Source organism: Antedon mediterranea, chromosome 9, assembly GCF_964355755.1.
Source record: "Antedon mediterranea chromosome 9, ecAntMedi1.1, whole genome shotgun sequence".
NCBI lineage: Eukaryota > Metazoa > Echinodermata > Crinoidea > Comatulida > Antedonidae > Antedon > Antedon mediterranea.
The window spans coordinates 25330146-25357017 of NC_092678.1; the positions used below are offsets into that span (position 1 = coordinate 25330146).

The following is a 26872-nucleotide window of genomic DNA, read 5'->3' on the forward strand; positions in this document are numbered from 1 at the left end:
TACTAAGGGTGTATTTAGGTATTGTTACATTCAAATTTTCTACTCCACGTGTTAAGTGGGTGTGAATATTAAATTAAATCTAAATTTCAGATATATATTTATGGTAAGACCACAACAATTACAGATTACAGGAGAGGGAACGTGCGGAGGATGTGTACCTTCCTTCTTGTGTTTACTACTTTTTTATAGACCTGTACAGTTTCAACCGATCCCGAAAAATTTTGATATCTTTGTTAAGTCTATATACTTATCGTATAACCTTAGATTATATAGTTCACTCTGACAAGAAGAAACGTTTGGTTAATGGATGCTGCTGTGTTATATAATAGCACCCAAATGTAAGGCTGGGTAGTGCTGCAGTGCTCTACATATTACGGTAACATTGGTCACCAGTTTACTGATTCTTTGTAAGCTCTTCATTATAGTGTTATGTGACTATTATAACGTTATTTACATGTTTGGCTCTGTCTTTTAAACGTAATGAAAAAATATTCAAGCTTGGTGGTCTCCACCTAGAGACAAGACGCAACGCGCTGACGTAGTCGCAACAAACAACCGAGCTGACCAATGACTGGGGACAGTTCGAATAATCCACCGCTTGTGATTGGCCAAATAACTTTACGTTACGTCATTGTTACGTCTCTAGTGGAAACCAAGCATAAAGATTTCTAATTAACCATGGTTTAATTTTTATGTTAGCTTTGAGTGCATGATGTAATATCAATGGTGTCGTCTGTTTTTTTCAGATTTCTAAATTCATTCTCTGTAAAGAAGAACCAGGACAAGAACCATGGCGGTAATAGAGAGTACGAAACCAAACAACTGGAAATGGTTCTGCGGCAAGAACTCTGCAGACCTTGCCTTCTTCAATGACTTTCAATGGGAAAAGAACTACACGTACGGAAACACGTGTTTTATGAGCGCGTCATACGTCATCCCGCACGCGTTGTTTTTCGTCGTGTTCACCATCATCATGGCGTACCTTGCGTACTCTAAAAATAACGTTTTTACGACGAGGTATTTGATCCGTTTTCCCGGACACGTTGTGCGATGGTTAGTTTCCAGTGTTTTACTAATGGTTTTAATTGCTTCAATCGGAGAGGGAATTTTAACGGATCAAACATTTAAAGGTGACCCGACGCAACCTCATCTTTATCTCACTGGTTGTATGTCAGTCATTACGCTGGTGACGTCACTTGCGGCGTATCAATGTATGGAGGTAGCGAACGCCACGTATATATCAATAACATGCGCACTTTACTGGATTTTGGCGATTACAGCAGAGGCCTTCAGAATAGTTGGCTTGGACTACATGGGCCTGGCATCTGTTGAAACATTACGTTTTAATGTTAGTTTAATATCGTTAGTTGGATACTCGATTATTTTACTTGTTGAATTAAATGTTCTTCGCGGAAAGGTAAAGTACATATAACAACATAAACATTTTTTTAACGTAATAGAACAATCTAAAATTGTACAGTATACATTTATGTTTTTGTTTTTACTTGCTATTTCTGTTATATGTAAAGATGACCCCTTTTCACACAGGCCTACCGCGTGTGTTGTCTCACCTATGGTGATCTTGACAGTGGGGACATGCCAGAGGGTGATATGTACTACAAGGACCAGTACGTGAATGCTGTCTCTCAGATTAGTTTTTGGTGGCTGAATTGGTTGCTAAGAATGGGTTATAAACGCCCTCTTGAAGTAGATGATCTAGGATCGGTTCCTGATGATTTCGACAGTAGCAATAAATTGAACGATCTTAACGAAGCATTCGAAAATGAAAAGGTAATAGATAAAGGCAAAGATCCATACTGGACAGTTGGGAAACCCACCTAGTAGCGCGATGCGTATTTTTAAAAGACGCGCCCACAGACACGTGCGTCCAAACCTCAGAAGATTTATTTCACTATTTCAGGAAAAGGGAACATTTTTAGTCGGTGACATCGTTGAATGTTTTTATTCTTATTTGTTATATTGTTATATTATAAATCATTTAAATAACAAAGGTAATTGTGTGTTTTTAATTTTAGAAAAGAGCTGAGAGTAAACACATTCTGCCTTCTCTTTGGAGGGCGTTTGCTGTTGTATATGGTAAAAGTCTTCTAATTTCTGGTCTTTTCAATTTATGTGGTAACCTCCTTAGCTTCATTGGACCAGTCCTTGTTGGCGATATCGTGACGTATGTAATTACGATTATGTACGAGCCAGACACCGACAATGAGGTACAATATCGTCTTGTTTTTGTTTTTTTCGCGAATATTTATACCACTTGGATGCAACGCCAGGACGTAAGCACAACCCAAGCAATTTGACCAATCACGACGCTATATCCGAACTGTCGCTTGTGATTGCGCGTATGCCTTTACGCTGCGTGTATGCCATTATAATGTGCATATGCCCGTACGTTGCGCGTATGCCTTACGTTGCGCGTATACTTTTACGTGCGTCAAAGTTGCGTTAGTGAGCTAAGTAAAGCGTGGTTCCCACTAGCGACGCAACGCAAGGACGTAACGCAACGCAAGTGAATTGACCAATCACAAGCGATGGCTTATTCGCTTGTGATTGCTAACTGTCTATAACTTCGTTTGTCATTGGTTAAAACGCTTGCGTTGCGTTTACGTCCTTGCGTTACGTTCTAGTGGGAACCAAGCTTAACAATTTTCAAAATAGTTTACTATAATATAAAAATATATAACTGTTTATTTTGCTAGCCTAGTCACTTTGTAACAACGAAAGAATATTTCGATAATGGGTTCATCCTAGTAGGGTTGATGTTCTTTGCTGGAGTAGGCAAGTTTGTTTGCATACAGACGTCCTTCCATTTAGCGATCTTGGAATCAATGAAAGTGCGAGTTGCGGTTCAGGTAACAACTGCTATGTTTTCTATTATAGTAAATTTAACTTCTAAAAATATTTTTCTATACTTTTATTGTCAGTCACTATACTAAATATGTTCACAATTATAAAAATATGCTGGTTTCCCTTTTACATTTATATTACACATACATAGATAAATTAAATGTCTTTTACATTGTTCTTCTTATTACTATCTTTGTTCTTCTTATTACTATCTTTGTTCTTCTTATTACTATCTTTGTTCTTCTTATTACTATCTTTGTTCTTCTTATTACTATCTTTGTTGTTCTTATTACTATCTTTGTTCTTCTTATTACTATCTTTGTTCTTCTTATTACTATCTTTGTTGTTCTTATTACTATCTTTGTTCTTCTTATTACTATCTTTGTTCTTCTTATTACTATCTTTGTTCTTCTTATTACTATCTTTGTTCTTCGTATTACTATCTTTGTTCTTCTTATTACTATCTTTGTTGTTGTTCTTCTTATTACTATCTTTGTTGTTCTTATTACTATCTTTGTTGTTCTTATTACTATCTTTGTTCTTCTTATTACTATCTTTGTTCTTCTTATTACTATCTTTGTTCTTCTTATTACTATCTTTGTTCTTCTTATTACTATCTTTGTTCTTCTTATTACTATCTTTGTTCTTCTTATTACTATCTTTGTTCTTATTACTATCTTTGTTCTTCTTATTACTATCTTTGTTCTTCTTATTACTATCTTTGTTCTTCTTATTACTATCTTTGTTCTTCTTATTACTATCTTTGTTCTTCTTATTACTATCTTTGTTCTTCTTATTACTATCTTTGTTCTTCTTATTACTATCTTTGTTCTTCTTATTACTATCTTTGTTCTTCTTATTACTATCTTTGTTCTTCTTATTACTATCTTTGTTGTTCTTATTACTATCTTTGTTCTTCTTATTACTATCTTTGTTCTTCTTATTACTATCTTTGTTGTTCTTATTACTATCTTTGTTCTTCTTATTACTATCTTTGTTCTTCTTATTACTATCTTTGTTCTTCTTATTACTATCTTTGTTCTTCGTATTACTATCTTTGTTCTTCTTATTACTATCTTTGTTGTTGTTCTTCTTATTACTATCTTTGTTGTTCTTATTACTATCTTTGTTGTTCTTATTACTATCTTTGTTCTTCTTATTACTATCTTTGTTCTTCTTATTACTATCTTTGTTCTTCTTATTACTATCTTTGTTCTTCTTATTACTATCTTTGTTCTTCTTATTACTATCTTTGTTCTTCTTATTACTATCTTTGTTCTTATTACTATCTTTGTTCTTCTTATTACTATCTTTGTTCTTCTTATTACTATCTTTGTTCTTCTTATTACTATCTTTGTTCTTCTTATTACTATCTTTGTTCTTCTTATTACTATCTTTGTTCTTCTTATCTTTGTTTTAATCTACTACATTATTCAGTTTCACATTGCTTCTCTTTCTAATCACGTGTCTTGTCCAGGAACTATATGCTATATAATACATCAAATCATATGAAACATGAGTCATGTAAACGTTAGTAAACAATAATATAATATGTCTACAGTTCTATTGGAAAACATCCAAAAAATCCCCCAACAATCCACAGTATTTTAGAGGCACTATACGTCAACAAATAATTCTTGGTCCTCTCTTCATGATGGTTGTCACATAATGTTTTGGATTTCTTTCTCTTTTTGTTGTATGTATATGTTTCATATGGACAGTTTATCTGAAATAAAGTTGAATTGAATTTAAGATAATTCTAATACAAATTTCAAAACTACCCCAAACTCAAATGAGATAAAAATGTTCATTTTTAAACTATATTAGAACCCCTATCAAGGGGTCACCACCTATCAAGGGGTCACCTATCAAGGGGTCACCTATCAAGGGGTCACCTATCAAGGGGTCACCTTCGGGACCAACAAAGTGTCCCTTAATAGGAGTGTCCTCTATGGGCTGACTAGTAGTGTTAAAACATGTATTGCCCCTTTTTCGTTTCATGAGACCTTAATAGGAGTGTCCTCTATGGACTGACTAGTAGTGTTAAAACATGTATTGCCCCTTTTTCGTTTCATGAGACCTTAATAGGAGTGTTCCCTATGGGCTGAATAGTAGTGTTAAAACATATATTGCCCCTTTTTCGTTTCATGAGACCTTAATAGGAGTGTTCCCTATGGGCTGAATAGTAGTGTTAAAACATGTATTGCCCCTTTTTCGTTTCATGAGACCTTAATAGGAGTGTCCCCTATGGGCTGACTAGTAGTGTTAAAACATGTATTGCCCCTTTTTCGTTTCATGAGACCTTAATAGGAGTGTCCTCTATGGACTGACTAGTAGTGCTAAAACATGTATTGCCCCTTTTTTGTTTCATGAAACCTTAATAGGAGTGTCCTCTATGGAGGACTGACTAGTAGTGTTAAAACATGTATTGCCCCTTTTTCGTTTCATGAGACCTTAATAGGAGTGTTCCCTATGGGCTGAATAGTAGTATTAAAACATGTATTGCCCCTTTTTTGTTTCATGAGACCTTAATAGGAGTGTCCTCTATGGGCTGACTAGTAGTGTTAAAACATGTATTGCCCCTTTTTCGTTTCATGAGACCTTAATAGGAGTGTCCTCTATGGGCTGACTAGTAGTGCTAAAACATGTATTGCCCCTTTTTCGTTTCATGAGACCTTAATGGGAGTGTTCCCTATGGGCTGACTAGTAGTGTTAAAACATGTATTGCCCCTTTTTCGTTTCATGAGACCTTAATAGGAGTGTCCTCTATGGGCTGACTAGTAGTGCTAAAACATGTATTGCCCCTTTTTCGTTTCATGAGACCTTAATAGGAGTGTCCTCTATGGACTGACTAGTAGTGTTAAAACATGTATTGCCCCTTTTTCGTTTCATGAGACCTTAATAGGAGTGTCCCCTATGGGCTGACTAGTAGTGTTAAAACATGTATTGCCCCTTTTTCGTTTCATGAGACCTTAATGGGAGTGTCCCCTATGGGCTGACTAGTAGTGTTAAAACATGTATTGCCCCTTTTTCGTTTCATGAGACCTTAATAGGAGTGTCCCCTATGGGCTGACTAGTAGTGTTAAAACATGTATTGTCCCTTTTTCGTTTCATGAGACCTTAATAGGAGTGTTCCCTATGGGCTGACTAGTAGTGTTAAAACATGTATTGCCCCTTTTTCGTTTCATGAGACCTTAATGGGAGGGTCCCCTATGGGCTGACTAGTAGTGTTAAAACATGTATTGCCCCTTTTTCGTTTCATGAGACCTTAATAGGAGTGTCCTCTATGGGCTGACTAGTAGTGTTAAAACATGTATTCCCCCTTTTTCGTTTCATGAGACCTTAATGGGAGTGTCCCCTATGGGCTGACTAGTAGTGTTAAAACATGTATTGCCCCTTTTTCGTTTCATGAGACCTTAATAGGAGTGTCCTCTATGGGCTGACTAGTAGTGTTAAAACATGTATTGCCCCTTTTTCGTTTCATGAGACCTTAATAGGAGTGTTCCCTATGGGCTGACTAGTAGTGTTAAACATGTATTGCCCCTTTTTCGTTTCATGAGACCTTAATGGGAGTGTCCTCTATGGGCTGACTAGTAGTGTTAAAACATGTATTGCCCCTTTTTCGTTTCATGAGACCTTAATAGGAGTGTCCCCTATGGGCTGACTAGTAGTGTTAAAACATGTATTGCCCCTTTTTCGTTTCATGAGACCTTAATAGGAGTGTCCCCTATGGGCTGACTAGTAGTGTTAAAACATGTATTGCCCCTTTTTCGTTTCATGAGACCTTAATAGGAGTGTCCCCTATGGGCTGACTAGTAGTGCTAAAACATGTATTGCCCCTTTTTCGTTTCATGAGACCTTAATGGGAGTGTTCCCTATGGGCTGACTAGTAGTGTTAAAACATGTATTGCCCCTTTTTCGTTTCATGAGACCTTAATGGGAGTGTCCCCTATGGGCTGACTAGTAGTGTTAAAACATGTATTGCCCCTTTTTCGTTTCATGAGACCTTAATGGGAGTGTCCCCTATGGGCTGACTAGTAGTGTAAAAACATGTATTGCCCCTTTTTCGTTTCATGAGACCTTAATGGGAGTGTCCCCTATGGGCTGACTAGTAGTGTAAAAACATGTATTGCCCCTTTTTCGTTTCATGAGACCTTAATGGGAGTGTCCCCTATGGGCTGACTAGTAGTGTAAAAACATGTATTGCCCCTTTTTCGTTTCATGAGACCTTAATGGGAGTGTCCCCTATGGGCTGACTAGTAGTGTAAAAACATGTATTGCCCCTTTTTCGTTTCATGAGACCTTAATGGGAGTGTCCCTTGAATTTATTTTAATGGGGGGTGGGAAAGATTTTCCTCTGTAAAGCTCTGTCTACACTATCAAACTAGTTTGACAAAAAAGTGTGATGTGTCCAATTATGGTAGTGATATGCCTAAATATGGTAGTGATATGACATCATCATGTCCATAGGGCACATCACATTGTCACATAAAAGACAGAGCTTAATAAAATAAACGTGTCTCAGCTAACATACCAGTAAACAAGTAGGAATTCTTTACAGGCAATTGTATATGAGAAATCGTTGGCGTTGTCAACCTATGCGATTACTGGCGGACAGATGACAATGGGACAAATCACCAACCATATGTCAACGGATGCAATGTCACTCGTTTATATATTTCAACTTGGCAACCAACTTTGGTCAATACCAGTAATTGTAAGTAAAGTTTGATTAATTTTATTTTTAAATATAACAATTTAAAAAGTTTGTTGGAATAGCAAAGTCTTTCATTGAGTCTACAGACAAAGATAAACTTTATTTCATTTCCTTCACAAGAAATTTACAACAAGTCTAGAAATCCAAAGTAGCACACTTTCGCGCTTTTTTTTTTGTGTATTTTTTTTCTAATTCTATTATTTTTTCTATTTTACAAAATTATAACAGTTCATAGATATCGGACATTTAACATAATATATTTAAAACAATTTCGATAGGATCTCATACTTGTCTCAATCAGGCCTGTCGAATTGGTAGAGAATTCCACAATGTAGGACCTGCCACAAGGAAACAAGAAGAACGTTTTGGAAAAAATAAATCAATAAATTATTAAATATTTGCTTTTGATTTAATTTATGTTTATTCTTGTACACAGATTGGTATAACTTTAGGCCTGCTGTATCGTCAGATGGGTGTTTCAGCCTTGATTGGTGCTAGTGTCTTTCTCATAACTTTTCCCATTCAAATTCGAATTGGTGCACTGATGTCTAAAATTCAAAAGCAGATTATGGTAAAAATTATAAACATTTCTTATTGATAATCCTCTAGAAATGCAATAAAGACTATGATTTATGTAACCTCAACCGCATTTAGCTTGTATAAGTAATTTAGTCTTAATTTGTTTGCTGTTTGCTTTGTTTTTTCTTCCTGTAGAAGTTGTTAATTTTGTAAATGCTCTTAGAGAAAAGAAAATGAAAAGTAACCAAAATGTCCATGTATTTTTAAATACTGTACTAAACATCATATGTTCTTGTTACATATTATTATGTTATTTTTATTGTTTTTTCACAGGTATTTTCTGATGAGCGACTTAAACTATCAAATGAAATGTTGCAAGGAATAAAGTTGTTAAAGGTGTATGGTTGGGAGAAGGTGTATGCTAATATGATAGAGGGCGTCAGAGCAAATGAGTTTAAGTTCCTAAAGCGGATGGGGGTGTGCACAGTGTTTCAATGTAAGTATATAGCTTGAGTATGATACAGAAAAACAGAACTTTTAGTGTTGTGAATGCATAATGTAAACATCAAATAGATAACTCCAAAAGTTAGAGAAAATTTCTATTTGAAATTGTGTAAAATCTGAATTTCATTTTAATTATTTCATTGTCATTATTAACCAGTATATTCATGCCAATTATATTTATAGATTTCTTTGTAATATCTTCTCCGGTTATGGTAACATTATTGGTAAGTATTTAGGGGAATTTCCTACACATTTGTTTTCAAGCCAAGAAAGCCATTAGCTGGTGAAAAATAATGTGTACTGTTTTATAATATAAATGTTTGTTTTTGTTTTAGTCGTTTTCACTATACAGTGCTATTGAAGGTGTTGATCTGACCCCTGATATTGCATTCTCTTCACTGGCTCTCTTTCAACAACTGGCTGTCCCACTATTTCTTCTACCGATGACACTTGCATTTCTTGTAAACGCAATTGTGAGCACGAAACGTTTACGAAACTTTCTGATTGCACCAGAAATTGAAAAACCTGATAATGGCCGCCCACCAAAACACCAGGAAAATGGTTTAGTTCATAAGAATGGAGGATTTGATGAAGTCAGCACTATGAAGGTTTACAGAAGTTTTTTTAATATTAATTTGAAAATAATAGAATTTTCATATAATTTTCTATAAACTATTTTCAAGATATTATTCCAAACTTGCTTCAAAGTCCAGCTTATTAAACTTCACCAAATTGTTATCCTTGTACAATCAACCAGGTAAGTGGACTGGGAGTTGTGGTCAGGAATTGATCCCGGGTCTCTCTGTGTGACAGTCCTAATCACTCGGCTTCCCAACTACCTGATCCAAATATATTCTATTTAATTATGGTAAAAACATGTTGTTTATTTCCAATTGTTAGAATAGCATAGTGAAAACAAATTCTATTGACGATTATTGATATTAACGTACAATATTTGATTGATTTTAATATAGCTGCCAAGTGTAGACTTCCAAGTACCTAGCAACAGTGGAAAGGCAAAGAAGAGACACTCAAAAAATGACGAACAAATGGCGTTTAATAGTTACGATGACAAATCCAAATTGACGTCATCAGGAAATCATACTGGGTCATACGGCAGCATGTCAACGTCACTTTCGGTTACTTCTAATGGTTTGCCAGATGACATTGTTTTTAGGGTAAGTCAGTTTAGAATTCATGCTCTGTGCCTGAGGTGTTTATATAAATACAAATTACTAAAAAATGACAGTGCCATGGGTATCAGTGCCTGGATCTCAATGGAGATACAAATAAAATAAGCACTGAAAAATCACAATGCTGTAGGTATCAGTGGCTGGATCTCAATAGAGATACAAATAAAATAAGCACTGAAAAAATGACAATGCTGTGGGTATCAGTGGCTGGATGTCAATGGAGATACAAATAAAATAAGCACTGAAAAAATGACAATGATGTGAGTATCAGTGGCTAGATCTCAATGGAGATACAAATAAAATAAATGCTGATAAAATGACAATGCTGTGAGTATCAGTGGCTGGATCTCAATGGAGATACAAATAAAATGAAGCAAAAAGCTAAATAAAAATGATTAATTAAAATGTGCAACACTTGTAAAGTTTGTTTGTACTTTATTGTTGTACATTGATTTACTGAACTTTTTACTTTAACTTTTATTGGTAGATAAAAGATGGTAACTTTTGCTGGGATCTGGATACAAGTATTCCGTGTATTTCAGATATCAACATTGAAATACCTTCAGGTAAGACATCATCGAAATCATAATTATACCAAAAATGTCAACATCAATTTATACATCCTCTTATGGAAAAATTAATATAACAGGATTCAGTTAGGTTGTATTTTAGAGAATTATTAACACTTAAAGTTGTGGAACTGTTGCTAGACTTGCTTACTAATCCCAGGTGACATGGTTCCAGGATTTTTCTGATGGCTACTTAAGCCTCATATGTGAGACTTGGTTTAGAAAGCATGGGTTTCCATCCTGTAATTGTGAGTCATGTATTTGCTGTGGTGCTGTAAAAATAAAATAAAAAACTGTTGTTTTAATAAATTGATATTACAGGTAAATTAACAATAATTGTCGGTCAGGTCGGTTCAGGTAAATCATCCTTGTTAGCGGCTGCACTCGGAGAGATGAGAACAATATCAGGGGACGTGACATGGAGTAGGTAGGTAGAAACAGCTCGTCATGTAATGCTGAATTTAATCTTAACCTCTGTTTACACTTTTAAATAGTTTGAAAAATAAAGTGTGATCTGCTCAATTATGGTAGTGATATGATATCATCATGTCCATATATGGGCACGTCACATAAAGTTTGATAGTGTAGATATCACTCTTCTAAATATTTAGTAACCAAGAGCATTTATTTTCTGTTACTTTTAGAGATAAATGTGATGTTGCGTACGCGTCACAAAAGGCGTGGTTAATCAATGCATCACTGAGAGAAAACATCCTGTTTGGATCTGAATACGAATATGAAAGGTACGACCATTCAATGTCTTTCTCATTACATTATTAGCAACATTATCATTCTCTGAAAATAGCTTCCTCAATGCGTGCACCCCCATCCCCTCCCCCTTTTAAATTTTTTTACCATGCATATGTAGGTGGTGTAATATGGAAATAAAGAATAAATTGAAAACTGAATATATACTATGTTCATTTCATATGTACCATTCAAATGCTCATTATTTTGTCTACTGTCAAGATATGACAGAACTATCGAAGCATGTGCTCTTAAACCTGATATTGAGATCTTACCAGGAGGAGATAGGACAGAGATTGGTGAGAAGGGGATCAACCTGAGTGGGGGTCAAAAACAAAGAATCAGTGTCGCACGAACTGTCTACACAGATGCTCATGTCATTATATTGGTATGTATACTCTACACATTGTATTATATTTTATATCCATGATATCTTATGACGTCAGTTTGACACTATTTTGAATGATTGTGTTCTAACCATGGCCATGGCTTTGTTGGTAATCAACATCAATTACTACAGAAAAAAAACTGGATGTGTGTGTCTGTTCATTCATTCTTTCATCAGTGGAAAATTATTTCTATTTATTGTCATTTGCATATAAAATATACATTGACATTATGTTTGCTCTGAGAAATACAAAGAGGTAAAACAAAAACAAAGTGTCACATTACTCTCGTATGGTATACTGTTTGTACATGACATACTAAACTTGATAAATGTCTTATATCTAGGATGATCCATTATCTGCTCTTGATGTCCATGTTGGAAGTCAACTGTTCAACGATGGCATTCAGGGATTGTTGATAGAAAGAGGCAAAACCGTTGTGCTTGTCACACATCAGGTGCAGTATGTGGAGCATGCTGATCAGGTAAAATGCTGTCGTCTCACTGAGTATTGATGTGAAATTATAGTAATAATGATTACAGTGTGTCTTTTATAGCATGTTCTTCCCTAATGTCTTTGTTGCGGTGTTGGATGATGTAATGAAAGGGGCCTACAAATGCGAATTTAATAGCATGTTCTCTCTTGGTTGCGATTTATAATTGTAATTTATCTGTACAGTTGTTAATTCCCCTAACAAGGAGTGAAATAGATTAGAACATTAGATGCACTGGGTCATGACCCAGATCTGTAAACTGAGTTTTTATCCTTATTTAAGTCCTTATCTGTCTTTCTCATCATTACTATGAGAGTACTGTAGGAGTACCTTGAACCTGTACAGATATTATATTAATATTTTAAAGATTATTGTTATGGAAGAAGGAAAGATACTGACGCAAGGAACACTAGAAGAAATCCAGTCAAGTGATCCAGAATTGTATCTGTCGTGGAGAAAGACAATGGAACAGAAAGAATCCGAGAGCGAACAAGAGATGTCGGGAATGGAGAGTGCTGACGAGGAAAGAGCAAAGTTAAAGAAACAACTCTCAATTAAAGAATCGACTGAAGATAAACAGACTAAAAAAGGTAAAGTCCATGATGTGTTTTATTTGTGGTTTACCAAATTTTATCCTTAACTCATTTTTATATTTTTATATGCATTTTTACCTTTGAACAAACAAAAATAATTTCAATTAACTATGTACATATTTTATGTTTGATCATGAATGAATGAATGACATCATCATCAATTTCTTCATAAAGACATTTATTGTGGTTTATTTTAGATTGTTGAATGTCGTTGCCTGTCTTAGGTCCTAATATTTGTAGCACCTATTTCTTGTTTACCACACACTAAGCACACACTAAGCATGTATGATTTACGAGTAGCTTACACACTATATCCATCATCTGCACTGCTGGCTGCCGTGGGTCCATGGAGGGCCTAATCCAATCTCCTCATTTCCAGTTAAGCTTAAGGACCAGAAAAATACATTTAACATTTAACATACTTATTTATATGCATCACCAAGGAGGTATCTAAGGTACTACCTAATTCTTGTTTTTAAAAAATGTATGAGGTTGTCAGCTATTAGTAGCTATTCAAAGCGGGAATAGCTAAAACATGGTCTGACCACCACCTTAAGTGTCACCTGTATGTAAATGAAGAGTTGGCGTTGAAGGGACATGAGCTTAGTCCTCAAGTCCTTAAATCTTCAAGGTAAATTCAACCTTATCGACAAACTATATTTAACACACGTATGGTTTGATTCAATATTCAAGTTGATTATCTGAGAAAATATTACTGTTAAAAAAATAAACAATTGGTATAAATACCTTTAGTGACATTTCGTTTATTTAATAGCAGTCAAGTTAATGTTCTTTATTTTCAGACAAAGATACAACAAAGCTTATCGAAGATGAAGAGATAGTGAGAGGTTCTGTGTCGTACACCATGTACCTGTACTACATCAATGCAATGGGCAAGTTGCTCTCAGTTCTAGTCATCATTAGTTGTATATCTGTAACAGGCATGATGGTAGGCACTAACTTCTGGCTGTCTGAATGGTCTGAGTCAGGCCTGGATGTATCTAACAACACTAAGGTAAATAATATCATAGTAGATAAAGGCTGTGAAATGGATGACTTGCAAAATAACCTGTTGCCAAGCTTCCAATATCTGTAGATTGAGTAACCAGGGGCATATCCAAGAGATATGGGTGGCCGGCCGACCGGGGTCCTACTCAATTTCGCAAATTGTAATGCAAAAGATAGGACATCAAATTAAGCTCAGCCCATCATTTCACCATTTTTAGACTGTGCCCCCCACTTTCTATACAGTCAACTTTGTTTTTGTGTTTTGTATTTGGTTTCTCTTAAAAACTAAAGCTCTTTCTACACTATCAAACTAGTTTGACAAAGAAAGTGTGATGTGCCCAAATATGGTAGTGATATACCAAAATATTGAATTTGTAAAACGACATTTTCATCACCATGCTACATCGTTCCTTGTCTAATTATAACTTTTCTACGTTATTTGCAGACGACTAAAGAGTATATTGTAGGCTATGCAGGTCTGTCCATCGCCACCATTGTACTGTCAATGGTGTCGTCTGTCAGCCTTGTGTTTGTCTGTATCTATGCTGCTCAGAAGTTGTTTATTAATCTACTTCGCAATGTAATTAATGTACCAGTCAGGTAATGTACAATGTTTCCAATGAAAAATCAATTTTATTATTGTTTATTTGATGAAATTAATTAATTATAAGTTTGTTTTCATTTGTTTTTTAAAGGTTTTTTGATGTTACGCCCATTGGACGTATTCTTAATCGGTTTTCAAATGATACTCAAGTTATCGATGTTGTGAGTAACAATTCAGTTAATTTTTTAACAGTAATGTTTGATGTAGGTTTTTATAAAGTCAATATTACATAAGTTACATACATTTTTTTCATTCATCCATAAGAAAATATAAAAAGCATAAAAATATCAATATAACAGAATGAAATATGTACACAAAAAAAGGAGAGAAAAGGCAACTACTACCTATCTCAACTTCTATTTCTTTTAGAAGATATCAAGCAAATTTGTCAAATCTATGATTATGTAGGGAGGGATTACCTTTTCTGATTGTAAAGTTTTGTTTAATTTTACCAGCGATTGAATCAACTTGTCAACGGATTGATACGAAGCTCAATGAGTTGTCTTGCCGCCCTCATCGTCAACACCATTGTTGTACCAGTGTTTATAGCTATTGTTTTTCCTGTTATGGTTGCCTATTACATTGTTCAGAAATATTTTATCGCAACCTCAAGGTAATTTAACAAGTGAAAAACTTATTAAACCTTTTTATTTCCTTATACAACCAATAATACAGTGATGTATCAAAAAACTTGGCCAAATTATGTTTTTTTTATGAATTGTGATCCCTGAGCATAATGATGTTTATTTTTTTTTGATAGAGAGGACAAAACGAAGAATTGAAAAGAAAAAAATAATCTCCCAAATGTTATTATTGTTTATGAGCCACCATGTTAAGTAAAACATTAACCATGTTTGACATAATTTGTTTTTTCATTTCTAGAGAACTTCAGAGATTAGACAGTATTACAAAATCCCCAATATTTGCATATTTTTCTGAAACTCTTGGTGGTTTGACAACCATCAGAGCATACAAGTAAGATGACACATTATTGTGTTTATATAATTTATTATTAGAAATGATCAGAGCATTGATTAACTGCAAACTATTAAGCTCTACAAACTTTATTTGACAAAAAAATGTGAGGTGCCCATATATGGACATGATGATGTCATATCACCACCATATTTGGGCATAGCACTACCATATTTGGGCATATCACTACCATATTTGGGCATATCACTACCATATTTGGGCACATCACTACCATATTTGGGCACATCACTACCATATTTGGGCACATCACTACCATATTTGGGTACATCACTACCATATTTTGGCACATCACTACCATATTTGTGCACATCACTACCATATTTGTGCATATCACTACCATATTTGGGCATATCACTACCATATTTGGGCACATCACTACCATATTTGGGCACATCACTACCATATTTGGGTACATCACTACCATATTTGGGCACATCACTACCATATTTGTGCACATCACTACCATATTTGGGCACATCACTACCATATTTGTGCACATCACTACCATATTTGTGCACATCACTACCATATTTGTGCACATCACTACCATATTTGGGCACATCACTACCATATTTGGGCACATCACTACCATATTTGGGCACATCACTACCATATTTGGGCACATCACTACCATATTTGGGCACATCACTACCATATTTGGGCATATCACTACCATATTTGTGCACATCACACTTTTTTGTCACATCAAATTTGATATTGTAGACAGAGCTTTAAAGATTCCTCTATATATATCATCTGTAATCTCATTAGTAAAGAGTATAATGTTTATGGGAATATCACTACCATATTTGGGCATAGCACTACCATATTTGGGTATAGCACTACCATATTTGGGCATAGCACTACCATATTTGGGCATATCACTACCATTTTGGGCATATCGCATATATCCAGCTAAAGAGTCCTAGATCAACATTTCTTTTGGCATCAGTATCTTCAAGTGAAATGCTGACTCACTCCTCTCAAATTGTAGTATAGTGCATTGAATGCTATTGTTAATGATGTTATTTTGTATATTTCAGGGCTGGCAAACGCTTCCAAAATTTGATTTTGGAAAAGATAAATTTAAATACTTTGGCGTATCTTTATCTCCAAACATGCAACAGATGGCTGGCAGTCCGATTAGTAAGTAAAACTTGAAAAGAAAAACAAAACTTTTACTTTTGTAAGTTGTAAATAAGGTCATGTGAACAAAAGAAAACATATATATTTCAATGCACTACAGGCCGCTGTTTCATGAGGAGTAGACCTATTTAAATCTACAGATACTTGACTCAGAGTGATATGACATAAAAACAAAGGGTGCAAAGAAATTGAAATATTATTATATATTTTTGTAGGATTTTATCGGAACATTTATCGTATTGATCGCTGGATTGACAACCGTAATCAGCGCAGTTCTTGGCAATATTGACCCTAGCTCTGTAGGCCTTGGAATCACATATGCACTACAGGTGAATATATTTTTTTCAATTTATAAATCAGTTTAGTCGTTGTAGAATATGTTTTATATTTTCATTGTATAATGTATAAAATGTATTAAATATTTTTTTTTTTTTTTATAGGTTTCTGGTTATCTGAACTGGGTTGTAAGAAATATGGCAGATACGGAGATGGCTATGAATGCAGTGGAGCGTGTCAGTTACTATACCAACCTGGAGAATGAACCCTATGAAGGTGAGTGACGGGTAAATTTCTATGGAACGCCAATAGGGCAATATTTGGTATTACAGTATACTAAATGTTTGTGTTCTAATAATAGAATTGTTTAGTTGCATTTTTACCATCTAATTATTAACGTAATTTTCAATACACCATTTTCTAGGTACCCTTGTACCACCTGTGTCTTGGCCTCATGAAGGAGATATCGACATACAGAATATCTCAGTACGATACGCTAAAGACCTCGATCCTGTACTTAAGTCTATAAGTCTTCACTTCAAGTCTGGAGAGAAAGTAAGTACAAGGTGCTTTTGTTAGTTAGTAACACTCTTTGATACTCCATCATACTTCCTGCATACAACCAATACACTGTTTCTTTTTCAGGTTGGCATTTGTGGTCGCACTGGAAGTGGTAAATCCTCATTGACATTAACACTCTTCCGAGTCATTGATACATTTGAAGGTAATTTAGCAGACAAGAGGGAGAGGGAGGAATATTCTTCCCTTGTATGTGAACTTAGATCCACGGAAGATCTCGTCTCTTAATATTGAGACATGATTTCTCTGGTTTTCTTTTTAATGCGGAAACTTTCAAATAACATGTCAGAAATATTTTTATTGAAGTATAAGGTACGGTTAGTTAGATTTCAACAGGTTTTGACAGGGCACAGCGTTACAATGTTATTAAATATGCCTATCATGTATCTTTTGTTAAAATGTGTCTAACAATACTAATGTAAATATAATTATGTTCTTTTTGGTTTAATAAGGTCGTATCATAATCGATGGATTTGATATTGCGCAAGTTCCATTGAGAATTTTAAGGCAGCGATTGTCTATAATTCCCCAAGATCCTGTACTGTTTACTGGCACTATCCGGTGAGTAAAATACCTGTTTGTCTGTTAGTTCCTTATTTCAGTAGGTTACTTTAATGTTATAACAAGTCATGTAGTTTAATAACAAAATATTTTTACTGTTTATTGAAATGAATTGTTTACAGATACAACCTCGATCCTGAGAATCTGAGGACAGACAAAGAATTATGGGAATCAATTGAGATCGCTCAATTAAAGGATGTTGTCAGTGGATTGGAAGGGCTGATGGGTAAGTACATGTTTGTACCACTAAGTACATTCTACAGACAACTAAGTCCATGTCCCATTAAGTACATGCTATGTAGTCCTGTAAGTAAATGATATATAATACTAATATTATCAAAAACCTCATCAGATATTTGATACTATGCAGATTAAATATTATGAGAACTTAAAAAATTTAATTATTGAAAAACATAACAATGAGTGGGAAAATATTATACTTGGTGGAGATTTTAACTGTACATTAAATGAAGTAGATAAAAGGGGTGGATCTACCAAACAAAAACAAAATGTAGTCGATAACATTATAGAAATGATAGATGCCTTTGACTTAATTGATATATGGAGAGATATGCATCCATTGGAATGTAGGTATACATGGAGACAACGTAAGCCCCTGGTACAATGCAGATTAGATTATTTTCTAATAAATAATAGTATGAAAGAATTTACTATAAGCAGTGATATCTTTCCGAGTTTACGAACCGATCATTCGGCGGTTTCAATTACAATCCAATTACAAAACGAATCTAATAGAGGACCAGGTCACTGGAAGTTTAATAACTCGCACCTAAATGATATTAATTATATAAATGAAATGAACACGCATCTAAGGGAGTGGATTGAAAACAACGAAATATCAGACGAGCAAGTCAAATGGGAGTGGCTAAAATTTAAATTTAGGGAAATAACGATTAATTATTCCAAAAAACAATGTAAAAAAAATTAAAATAAAATAGAAGAACTGAATTTTGAAAATGATCCAACTGGACATTAAAGTCGCAGAAGATCCAAGTGAAATAAATTTATTAGAATTAGAGAGAGTTAAACTGGATGCATAGTTGATATCAAAGGCCTTATTGTAAGATCGAGGATTAAATGGGCAGAAGAAGGAGAAAAATGCAATAAATATTTCCTAGGTTTAGAAAAAAGGAATTATAGAAAAAAACAATGTAAAAAAATAATAACAGATGATATATTAAATTTACAAAAAGATTATTATTAAAAAGTATATAAGTCGAATACTCAAATAAATGAAAGTCTTACAGATAACAGTTTTTTCAATAGCGAAAGTATGCCAACTTTAACTGAAGAAAGCAACATAACCTGTGAAGGAGACCTGACAATTCGAGAATGTTACAATGCCCTTAAAAGCATGCCACATAATAAAAACATAATATAAAAATAACGCTTAAAAGAGAACGACGTTTCGACAGCATCATGGAGTCATTATCAAGTCCAATGAATAAAATATAAAACAACAACTAATTAAGTAGCACAAGCCAAGGGTCAAAGTTTAAATAACAAAAGACCTATTGTCTAAGCCCTGGTAATGACGGTTTATCAAACGAATGGTATTTAAAATTCTGGGATATTATAGGTCCAATAATGGTAAAAACACTTAATATAGGTTTAAATAGCGGAAAAATGAGTACCTCACAGAGACAGACGGTAATAACTCTTATTGAAAAAGAAGGCAAAGACCGATGCAAATTAAAGAATTGGAGACCCTTATCATTACTAAATGTGGACTACAAAATAGCATCGAAAGCACTATCCACTAGATTGAGCCAGTTTATCCACATTGATCAAACCGGTTTTGTAAAGGGCCGATACATTGGCCAGTCAGTACGAACTATTGAAGATATTATGGAGTTTACCAAAATAAACAATATTCCAGGAATTATGCTTTTTTTGGACTATGAAAAAGCATTCAATTCGCTTGAATGGGGTTTTTTGTTTCAGGTTTTAAAAAAAGTAAACCTCGGAGAAAAATGTATTCAATTCATAAAAGCATTATATACTGATATAAGTAGTTGCGTGAAAAATAATGGGCAGTCATCAAGTTATTTTCCAGTTGGAAGGGGTGTACGACAGGGTGACTCCCTTAGCCCTTACTTATTTATCCTATCAATAGAAATACTAGCATGTGCCATACGAGACGATAAAACTATTAAGGGGATTACAGTAAATAATAGAGAAATTAAAATAACTCAATATGCAGACGACTCCACATGCTTTTTGAAAGATGAAGTGTCAGCAAAAAATATAATTAACTTAATAGAGAAATTTTCTAAAATATCAGGCTTGAAATTAAATATAAGCAAATCACAGGCTATATGGCTTGGTTCAAATAGGCGATGTAAAAACAAACCAATACATATGCAATGGCCACAACAACCAGTACAAGCATTAGGAGTTTACTTTTCTTATAATGAAAGACAACGGGAAATATGTAATTTCGAAACGAAAATTAAACAACTAAAAACAATATTAAACCAGAACCAGACAACTAACCTTAGCAGGAAAAATAATTTTAATTAAAACATTCGCAATATTCCAATTTATATATCTAGCATCTGTCATACATATACCGCCCCATGTAGTTAAATCAATTGAAACAATTCTATTTAATTTCTTATGGAACCGTGGTAAAGGTATGATAAAAAGAACAACATTAATCGGGAATATTGAAGAAGGCGGCTTAAAATGGCAGATATCAAAAGTATGTTTAAGGCATTAAAGATAAAATGGATACAACGATATAAAATAAATGTCAATGCAGCATGGAAATCTCTACTACATAGGTTCCTAAATAAGCAAGGAGGCGACATTATTTTTTATTGTAATGTAAGCGCGGACTGTGTCCGTCGTTGGAAAAATATTCCATTGTTTTATAAGGATATGTTAAACGCTTATTTCGAATTAATACATCCTGATACAGTAAACGAAGGATCCCAATATATATGGTTTAATAGACACATGCATATACACGGCAAGCCATTTTATTACAAGAGCCTTAGAGATGTTGGGATATGTGTAGTAAGCGACCTTTTTTATGAAAACGGTAATATCATTCCCTTTAATACGTGGATAGAGAGAGGCGGGTAGTTACCAAAGTAATTTCATGCACTGGAGAATGACAATATCTGCAATACCCCCACAGTGGAAAACAAACATGAAGTTAGGGTTTTTACGAAAAAATTATAAAAAGAGAGGGTTTATAGTGGAAGTGAAGAATGAAGAAAAAGAATTAGAAAGTATGATTACAAAAAGTATATACAGAGCCTTAATTAAAAAAATTTTTAAAATACCAACATCTCAAAGTAAATTGCAGGATGAATTAGGTGTAGATAGCGATAAATGGGAAAATATCTATGTATTACCATTTAAATGTTCTCAGGAGGTAAGAACCAGAATATTTCAGTATAAAATTAATGTGAATTGCTTGTCAACTAATAGTAGATTACATAAAATGAATATTGTACCGAGTAATATGTGTTCCTATTGTGAATCAAATATTGAAACTATGACCCATCTTTTGGTTGAATGTAACATTGCAACCAAACTATGGGATGAATTCACGACTTGGTGGGAAAACATTTGAAACACAAAGATTAACCTTGATAAAACCTCCATATTATTTGGTTACAATACAGAAAATCCTGATATCTATTAAATCTGTGTATTTTGTTGATTAAGAAAATCATATTTAGTTACAAAATAACTCACAAAAAGCCAGTCTTCTAGGTTTTCTTTAATCGGTTAAAATTTAGATATAATTTAGAAAAAAACATTGCTTCTAAAAGAAGTACATTGTATAATTTCAGACAAAAGTGGAGATTAATAGAAGATTATATTTAATAACTTAATGATACTGTTTCTCAAGGAAATGACTTACTTTAGTGTATTATTATTATTGCGCTTGGTTTTTATTTATTACTTTATTATTATTGTATTAAATTAAAATGTAAACCAGAAATTATTATTCTCACTTGTTAGATATTTTTAATTATTTATTATAGACCTACTATTAGTTCCTCGGTTACAATACAGATAATTAAAAACATATATATATATATATGTGTATTATTTTAAAGAAAAAAAAATGTTTATGTTGTTAAATGTATGTATCTGATTTTAATTAACACAATTATATTATAGTTCCTTAGTTATAGTACAGATTAAGATATATTTGTGTGTGTATGAGTATTATTTATTATTACTATGTTAAAGAAAAAAAAATATGTTATTAAATGTATATCTCTGGCTAATTTGATTAATACAATTATATTAGTTAGATTAGTTACATAATTGTGGAAAACACAGCATTTACCAAATTAATTAATTATTTACTTTAAAAAAAATGGAATTAATAATTTATAGTTTTTAATATTGTTTGATCACTGTAGGTTACTTTATTTAAACGTTCATATCATTTTGAATGAATGAATAAAAAAAATATAAAAAAAACAAACAAAAAAAACATGATGGCATTCCTATACACATTATTTTCCCTATTTATTAAAAAAATTAAAATATTGTTGACCTCAAATTTAAGATACACCATATTAGAGTGGTTAACAAAACATCTTGTGTAAAGTATTTAAATTGGACATGTACAATATATTACGTCACAAGTGTCTAGTTCCTTGATTAGTAAACACTTCTTGCGTCCACAGCAGGAATTTAAATGTCATATTTGCTGACACTATTAATAATTAACTAGGTTACAAATAAACTAAGAGTAGTATACAAATATACAACAGTAAACTAGAAAACAAAAGTGAATTAGCAAACAAATAGGTGTATCATTGAAATGTTACAAAGTGTATACTGTATTGATTGGAAGTATATTATTGCAGTGGATCTCAGTTTAAAGCTCTGTCTACAATATCAACATTTATGTGACAACAAAATGTGATGTGCCCATATATGGACATGATGATGTCATATCACTACCAAATTTGGGCATACCACTACCATATTTCCCAATAATACAATTTACTTTCTGTTAGTGATCACTTTCTAGGTTTGATTTTATTCATTTATTTTCTGTCTGTTTTTCTTGCAGACTACAATGTTTCTGAAGGAGGTGAGAATTTCAGCGTTGGTCAACGTCAACTGTTCTGTTTGGCTAGAGCTTTCTTGAGGAAGTCTCAGATTCTGATCATGGATGAAGCAACAGCTTCTATTGACATGCAAACGGTGAGCAAAGATCCATCGAGTTACTCAATCATGTCTGGAATGATGTCTGGAACATTAATGTATTTTGCTTGCAAACCTTTGACCTTTGATTGTGACGTCACATACATGCTATGTACCACAATCCATCATGATGATGGAATGATGATCTAGAGTGGTTGGTGGTTATGATGCTTGGCTACCAATACAAGGGTTCTGGGTTCAAGTCATAATGACATAGTGACATCATTGAAGTAACTACTATATGGCGTATATCTCTTCTATTCTTCTTCTTTGACTGCTATCACATGATGGTCATCCAGTACCCTCTGTGTTTCCCTTAATTTTGTTATTTTCTTAATTTAATACATTTTCTTCTTCCATAGGATCAAATTTTACAGAAAGTTGTTTCAAGTGCTTTTAAGGATAAAACAGTTTTAACAATTGCGGTAAGATATTTATCATTTACAGCACCTTTTTTTGTCTTATGTGGGTTCATCAAACTTTTATTTTCATCTAATTTTCATATAAATATAGTAATTTATACATATTTGTTCCAACATTGTATTTTGTTATCATCAGCACTTTTCCAGCACTTTGTGATTTGTCTTTTCTGTAATTAATATTTGTCCAAGGAAACAAATACCCTTTAAAGATTGGTTCCCACTAGAGATGAAATGCAAGGGCTTCTCAGATAAGGACTATAAACCATAGGTCCATTGTACACATCTAGCTCATCAAATACCCTTTAAAGATTGGTTCCCACTAGAGATGAAATGCAAGGGCTTCTCAGATAAGGACTATAAACCATAGGTCCATTGTACACATCTAGCTCATCAAATACCCTTTAAAGATTGGTTCCCACTAGAGATGAAATGCAAGGGCTTCTCAGATAAGAACTATAAACCATAGGTCCATTGTACACATCTAGCTCATGTGCACTTTAAAGAGACGCAATGCAAGCTAGTTGACCAATCACAAGCGACAGTTCGAATAATCTATTGCTTGTGATTGGTCAAATACTAACATTTGTTTTATTTATTTTTTAGCACCGTGTTTCAACGATCTTAAATTCTGACACTATTCTCGTACTTGGTGACGGGGAGGTCAAAGAACTTGACACCCCGGCAAATCTACTGTCACGTGATGACAGTATCTTCAGCTCATTGGTCAAGTCAAATAAATAATTTAGCCAATTAGAGTGGCTATTTAACCTGCACAATAACATTTTTAATAATCGACCAATAACACAATCAATTTATCAATCAATCAGTAAATAAAGGGTCTACTATCAGTAATTCCTGTCAAATACGTAATGATACAACTTAGATTGTTAGTAAATAAGTTAGTTTGGTCTTCCAGAAGCAAAGGTAGGTGAAATCGACAGATCGTAGGCCTATATCCAAGGAAGAAACCCGCGTCTTCCCTGGTATATCGTAGTGTCTCACCATCTTGTGGCAGTTTTTTAAAAATTGAGTACTTTAATTTAACAATGCAATTTTTTATGATAATTTTGCACAAGCAATGCAATGATTTCAAATAATATTTTTAATAATAATAATAATTGTTAATATATTTTAATGATACTTTGGCACAAGCAATGCAATGATTTAACAATATTTTTTTTAAATATAGAATGAATGTAATCTTATTATAATTAAATAATCTATTATATGATATTAGAATTGATAGAATATTATAATGAAAATATAAAGTATTGTGTGTTGGTAAATGCACCCTCTCCCGCCCCCCCCCCCTTCCCACCCCGCCCCCTTAAATTCAGAAAATTATTATGCAAAATATTTGTTATTAGACATAAGTTCAACACTAATTTCACAATGTCGCGCCCCCCCCCCCCATACTTCCTCCTCCCTAACAGCTCACCCCCTGCTATTACTATATACTAGATCCACTACTAGTGTATGTACACCATTGGTAGTTACTATCAACGAGAAAACTAAGAACCTTCTCTAGCCCTATAAGAGAGAACAACAAACTAACTACCTCTATGTATTTTGCACTCTTTTGTTATGTGTATCAACAACACTATGAATACCATGAACTACTTTGTGACGTCATACTTCTACGGAATGGATATCGCACGAAAAATATGAAACATTCTTAATTATATTATAAGTAACCATTATGTCTAACAAATCACTGCATAGCATCCTAATTAAAGTTTACCTCCAATTAAAGAGAAAGAGTTTCTGAAATTTTAAGCACGAAAATGCAAATTAATGATTATAATAGTAGACAATTAATGAATGTAGTTTAATTGTTACCATTTATTTGGGGATAATATAAAGTATTCGTTATAATAATTATCGTATTTCATATGAATGTATTTCTTTACTGTAAAGTAGAAAATGTAACAAACAAAACAGTCATTGACAGATATTTTTTTAAACACAGCTAAAACACCATCCACAACATATATTATGTATAATTTATGTCCTAAAGCATATTCCATAAAAACATACAAATGTACTCTCATTATCCCATCATTCATCAATACACATACCTCATTGATCGATCGGTCACGTGTCACGTATTGTAATTTGCTATTCACCCACGTGATCGATTAGATAGATTTCACTACAGACTCGACGACCTGCTGATATCAAACACAACATTATTGTAATGACATCTGATGACGTCACTAAATCGCTGTAACATTTGTTACTGAGCACTACTTGCTCATGACCTTAATCTGTGTATGTTGTAATTTACGAAATTGATGGACTAAAACGATTGATTAATAGGAACAGATGCACCGAGTAAAACAGTGAAATATTGTTTGCCGTTTTGTAATAATTGTAGAAATCTGTAATATCTAAGTATTCCGTACTCCACCTTGTTACGTGCTTATATACACAATGTGCTACTGTTATGCAGAAACACATTTGACATGCGCGTTTAAATCCTGATAAAAACAATACATATTGTGTACGCGCGTTCATTTTTTGATGTAACTGATGACTAATAGAAGAAGAACCGGGTTTGGTTTTCGTTGCGGCATCAATCAGACCATTTGCTATAATAAATGTGAGAAACTGCGTTTGTAAAACATTATTCTTGTCCCAAATATGAAATCAGAAACGAAACAACGTCATGATGATTAGGAGTCGCAAATTTTATTCAAATATATCCGATATATATTATCATGAAATTGCAAAATATATAACATTTAACGTAGCACTTTTACAACGTGGCTGTTGGAAATGTACAACAGTTTAATATATTTCTTTTACTCATCACCCTTAATATAGAAATAGTGCTGCTACTGACGCCAGTACGGTATTGTGTCATCAATAAATTTCATTTATAATAAATTGCCCTACGACGTAATTGAAAGATAACTAAGTACAGCCCATGGTCTATTAATAGTTTGTTACGTAACCAATATGAACGTTTGATATTTGAAACCAGACTATCGTTATTTTAAGATAAAGGTTAATTTATGTTATTAATATCTTGTATTTTAAAATGTAACTTTACTATACAAAGTAATGCTTTACATTTCATTAATGTTGTCTATATACTACTGTGGAATAATTTAATTAATGTTACTGAGTAATGAACAACAAAATCAGCATGAAATTAAATTAACACCAATGGTTGACATAGATAGCAAGAGCATAGACAAACAATAAATAAAACATTACGTGTGTCCATTTTATCAAATATCGCGCTAGCTATACGTATCAATTTATAAACCTTCGATCGTAAGACACGATTTTTACGCACGCGTCGTACCCTAGACACGATGTTTACGCACGCGTCGTACCCTAGACACGATGTTTACGCACGCGTCGTACCCTTAATGCCAACAGGCCTAGGACATAATATGAACAAAAACAATAGTTAAGTATGGCATTTATATATTGGGGTTATGATTGGTTTTCACTACATATTATGTAGTGAAAACC

The 26872-nt window shown here is 33.6% G+C and overlaps 1 protein-coding gene across 1 annotated transcript; it reads left to right on the plus strand.

Moving 5' to 3' along the window:
* The first annotated feature begins 755 nt into the window (after positions 1–755).
* On the plus strand, positions 756–26097 carry LOC140059454 (ATP-binding cassette sub-family C member 9-like). The gene is made up of 31 exons (XM_072105382.1): positions 756–1417; positions 1549–1791; positions 2037–2228; positions 2718–2870; positions 7427–7582; positions 8019–8153; positions 8435–8597; positions 8789–8829; positions 8941–9213; positions 9580–9783; positions 10286–10364; positions 10689–10794; positions 11012–11110; positions 11337–11502; positions 11847–11984; positions 12361–12583; positions 13390–13601; positions 14040–14194; positions 14290–14359; positions 14654–14811; positions 15081–15173; positions 16238–16340; positions 16556–16669; positions 16781–16892; positions 17041–17171; positions 17262–17340; positions 17648–17756; positions 17879–17982; positions 22831–22964; positions 23327–23389; positions 23990–26097. The coding sequence occupies exons 1-31, from the start codon at positions 791–793 to the stop codon at positions 24125–24127; spliced, it is 4773 nt and encodes a 1590-aa protein (XP_071961483.1). The 5' UTR covers positions 756–790; the 3' UTR covers positions 24128–26097.
* Positions 26098–26872: the final 775 nt, after the last annotated feature.

What these genes read in the sequence shown, in the direction of transcription:
- LOC140059454 (XM_072105382.1), top strand. Translation starts at nt 791, where the DNA reads ATGGCGGTAATAGAGAGTACGAAACCAAACAACTGGAAATGGTTCTGC. An exon ending in ATGCTCATGTCATTATATTG is followed by an intron (nt 11,503 to 11,846) that starts GTATGTATACTC and finishes TCTTATATCTAG; the next exon opens with GATGATCCATTATCTGCTCT. An exon ending in GTAATTAATGTACCAGTCAG is followed by an intron (nt 14,195 to 14,289) that starts GTAATGTACAAT and finishes TGTTTTTTAAAG; the next exon opens with GTTTTTTGATGTTACGCCCA.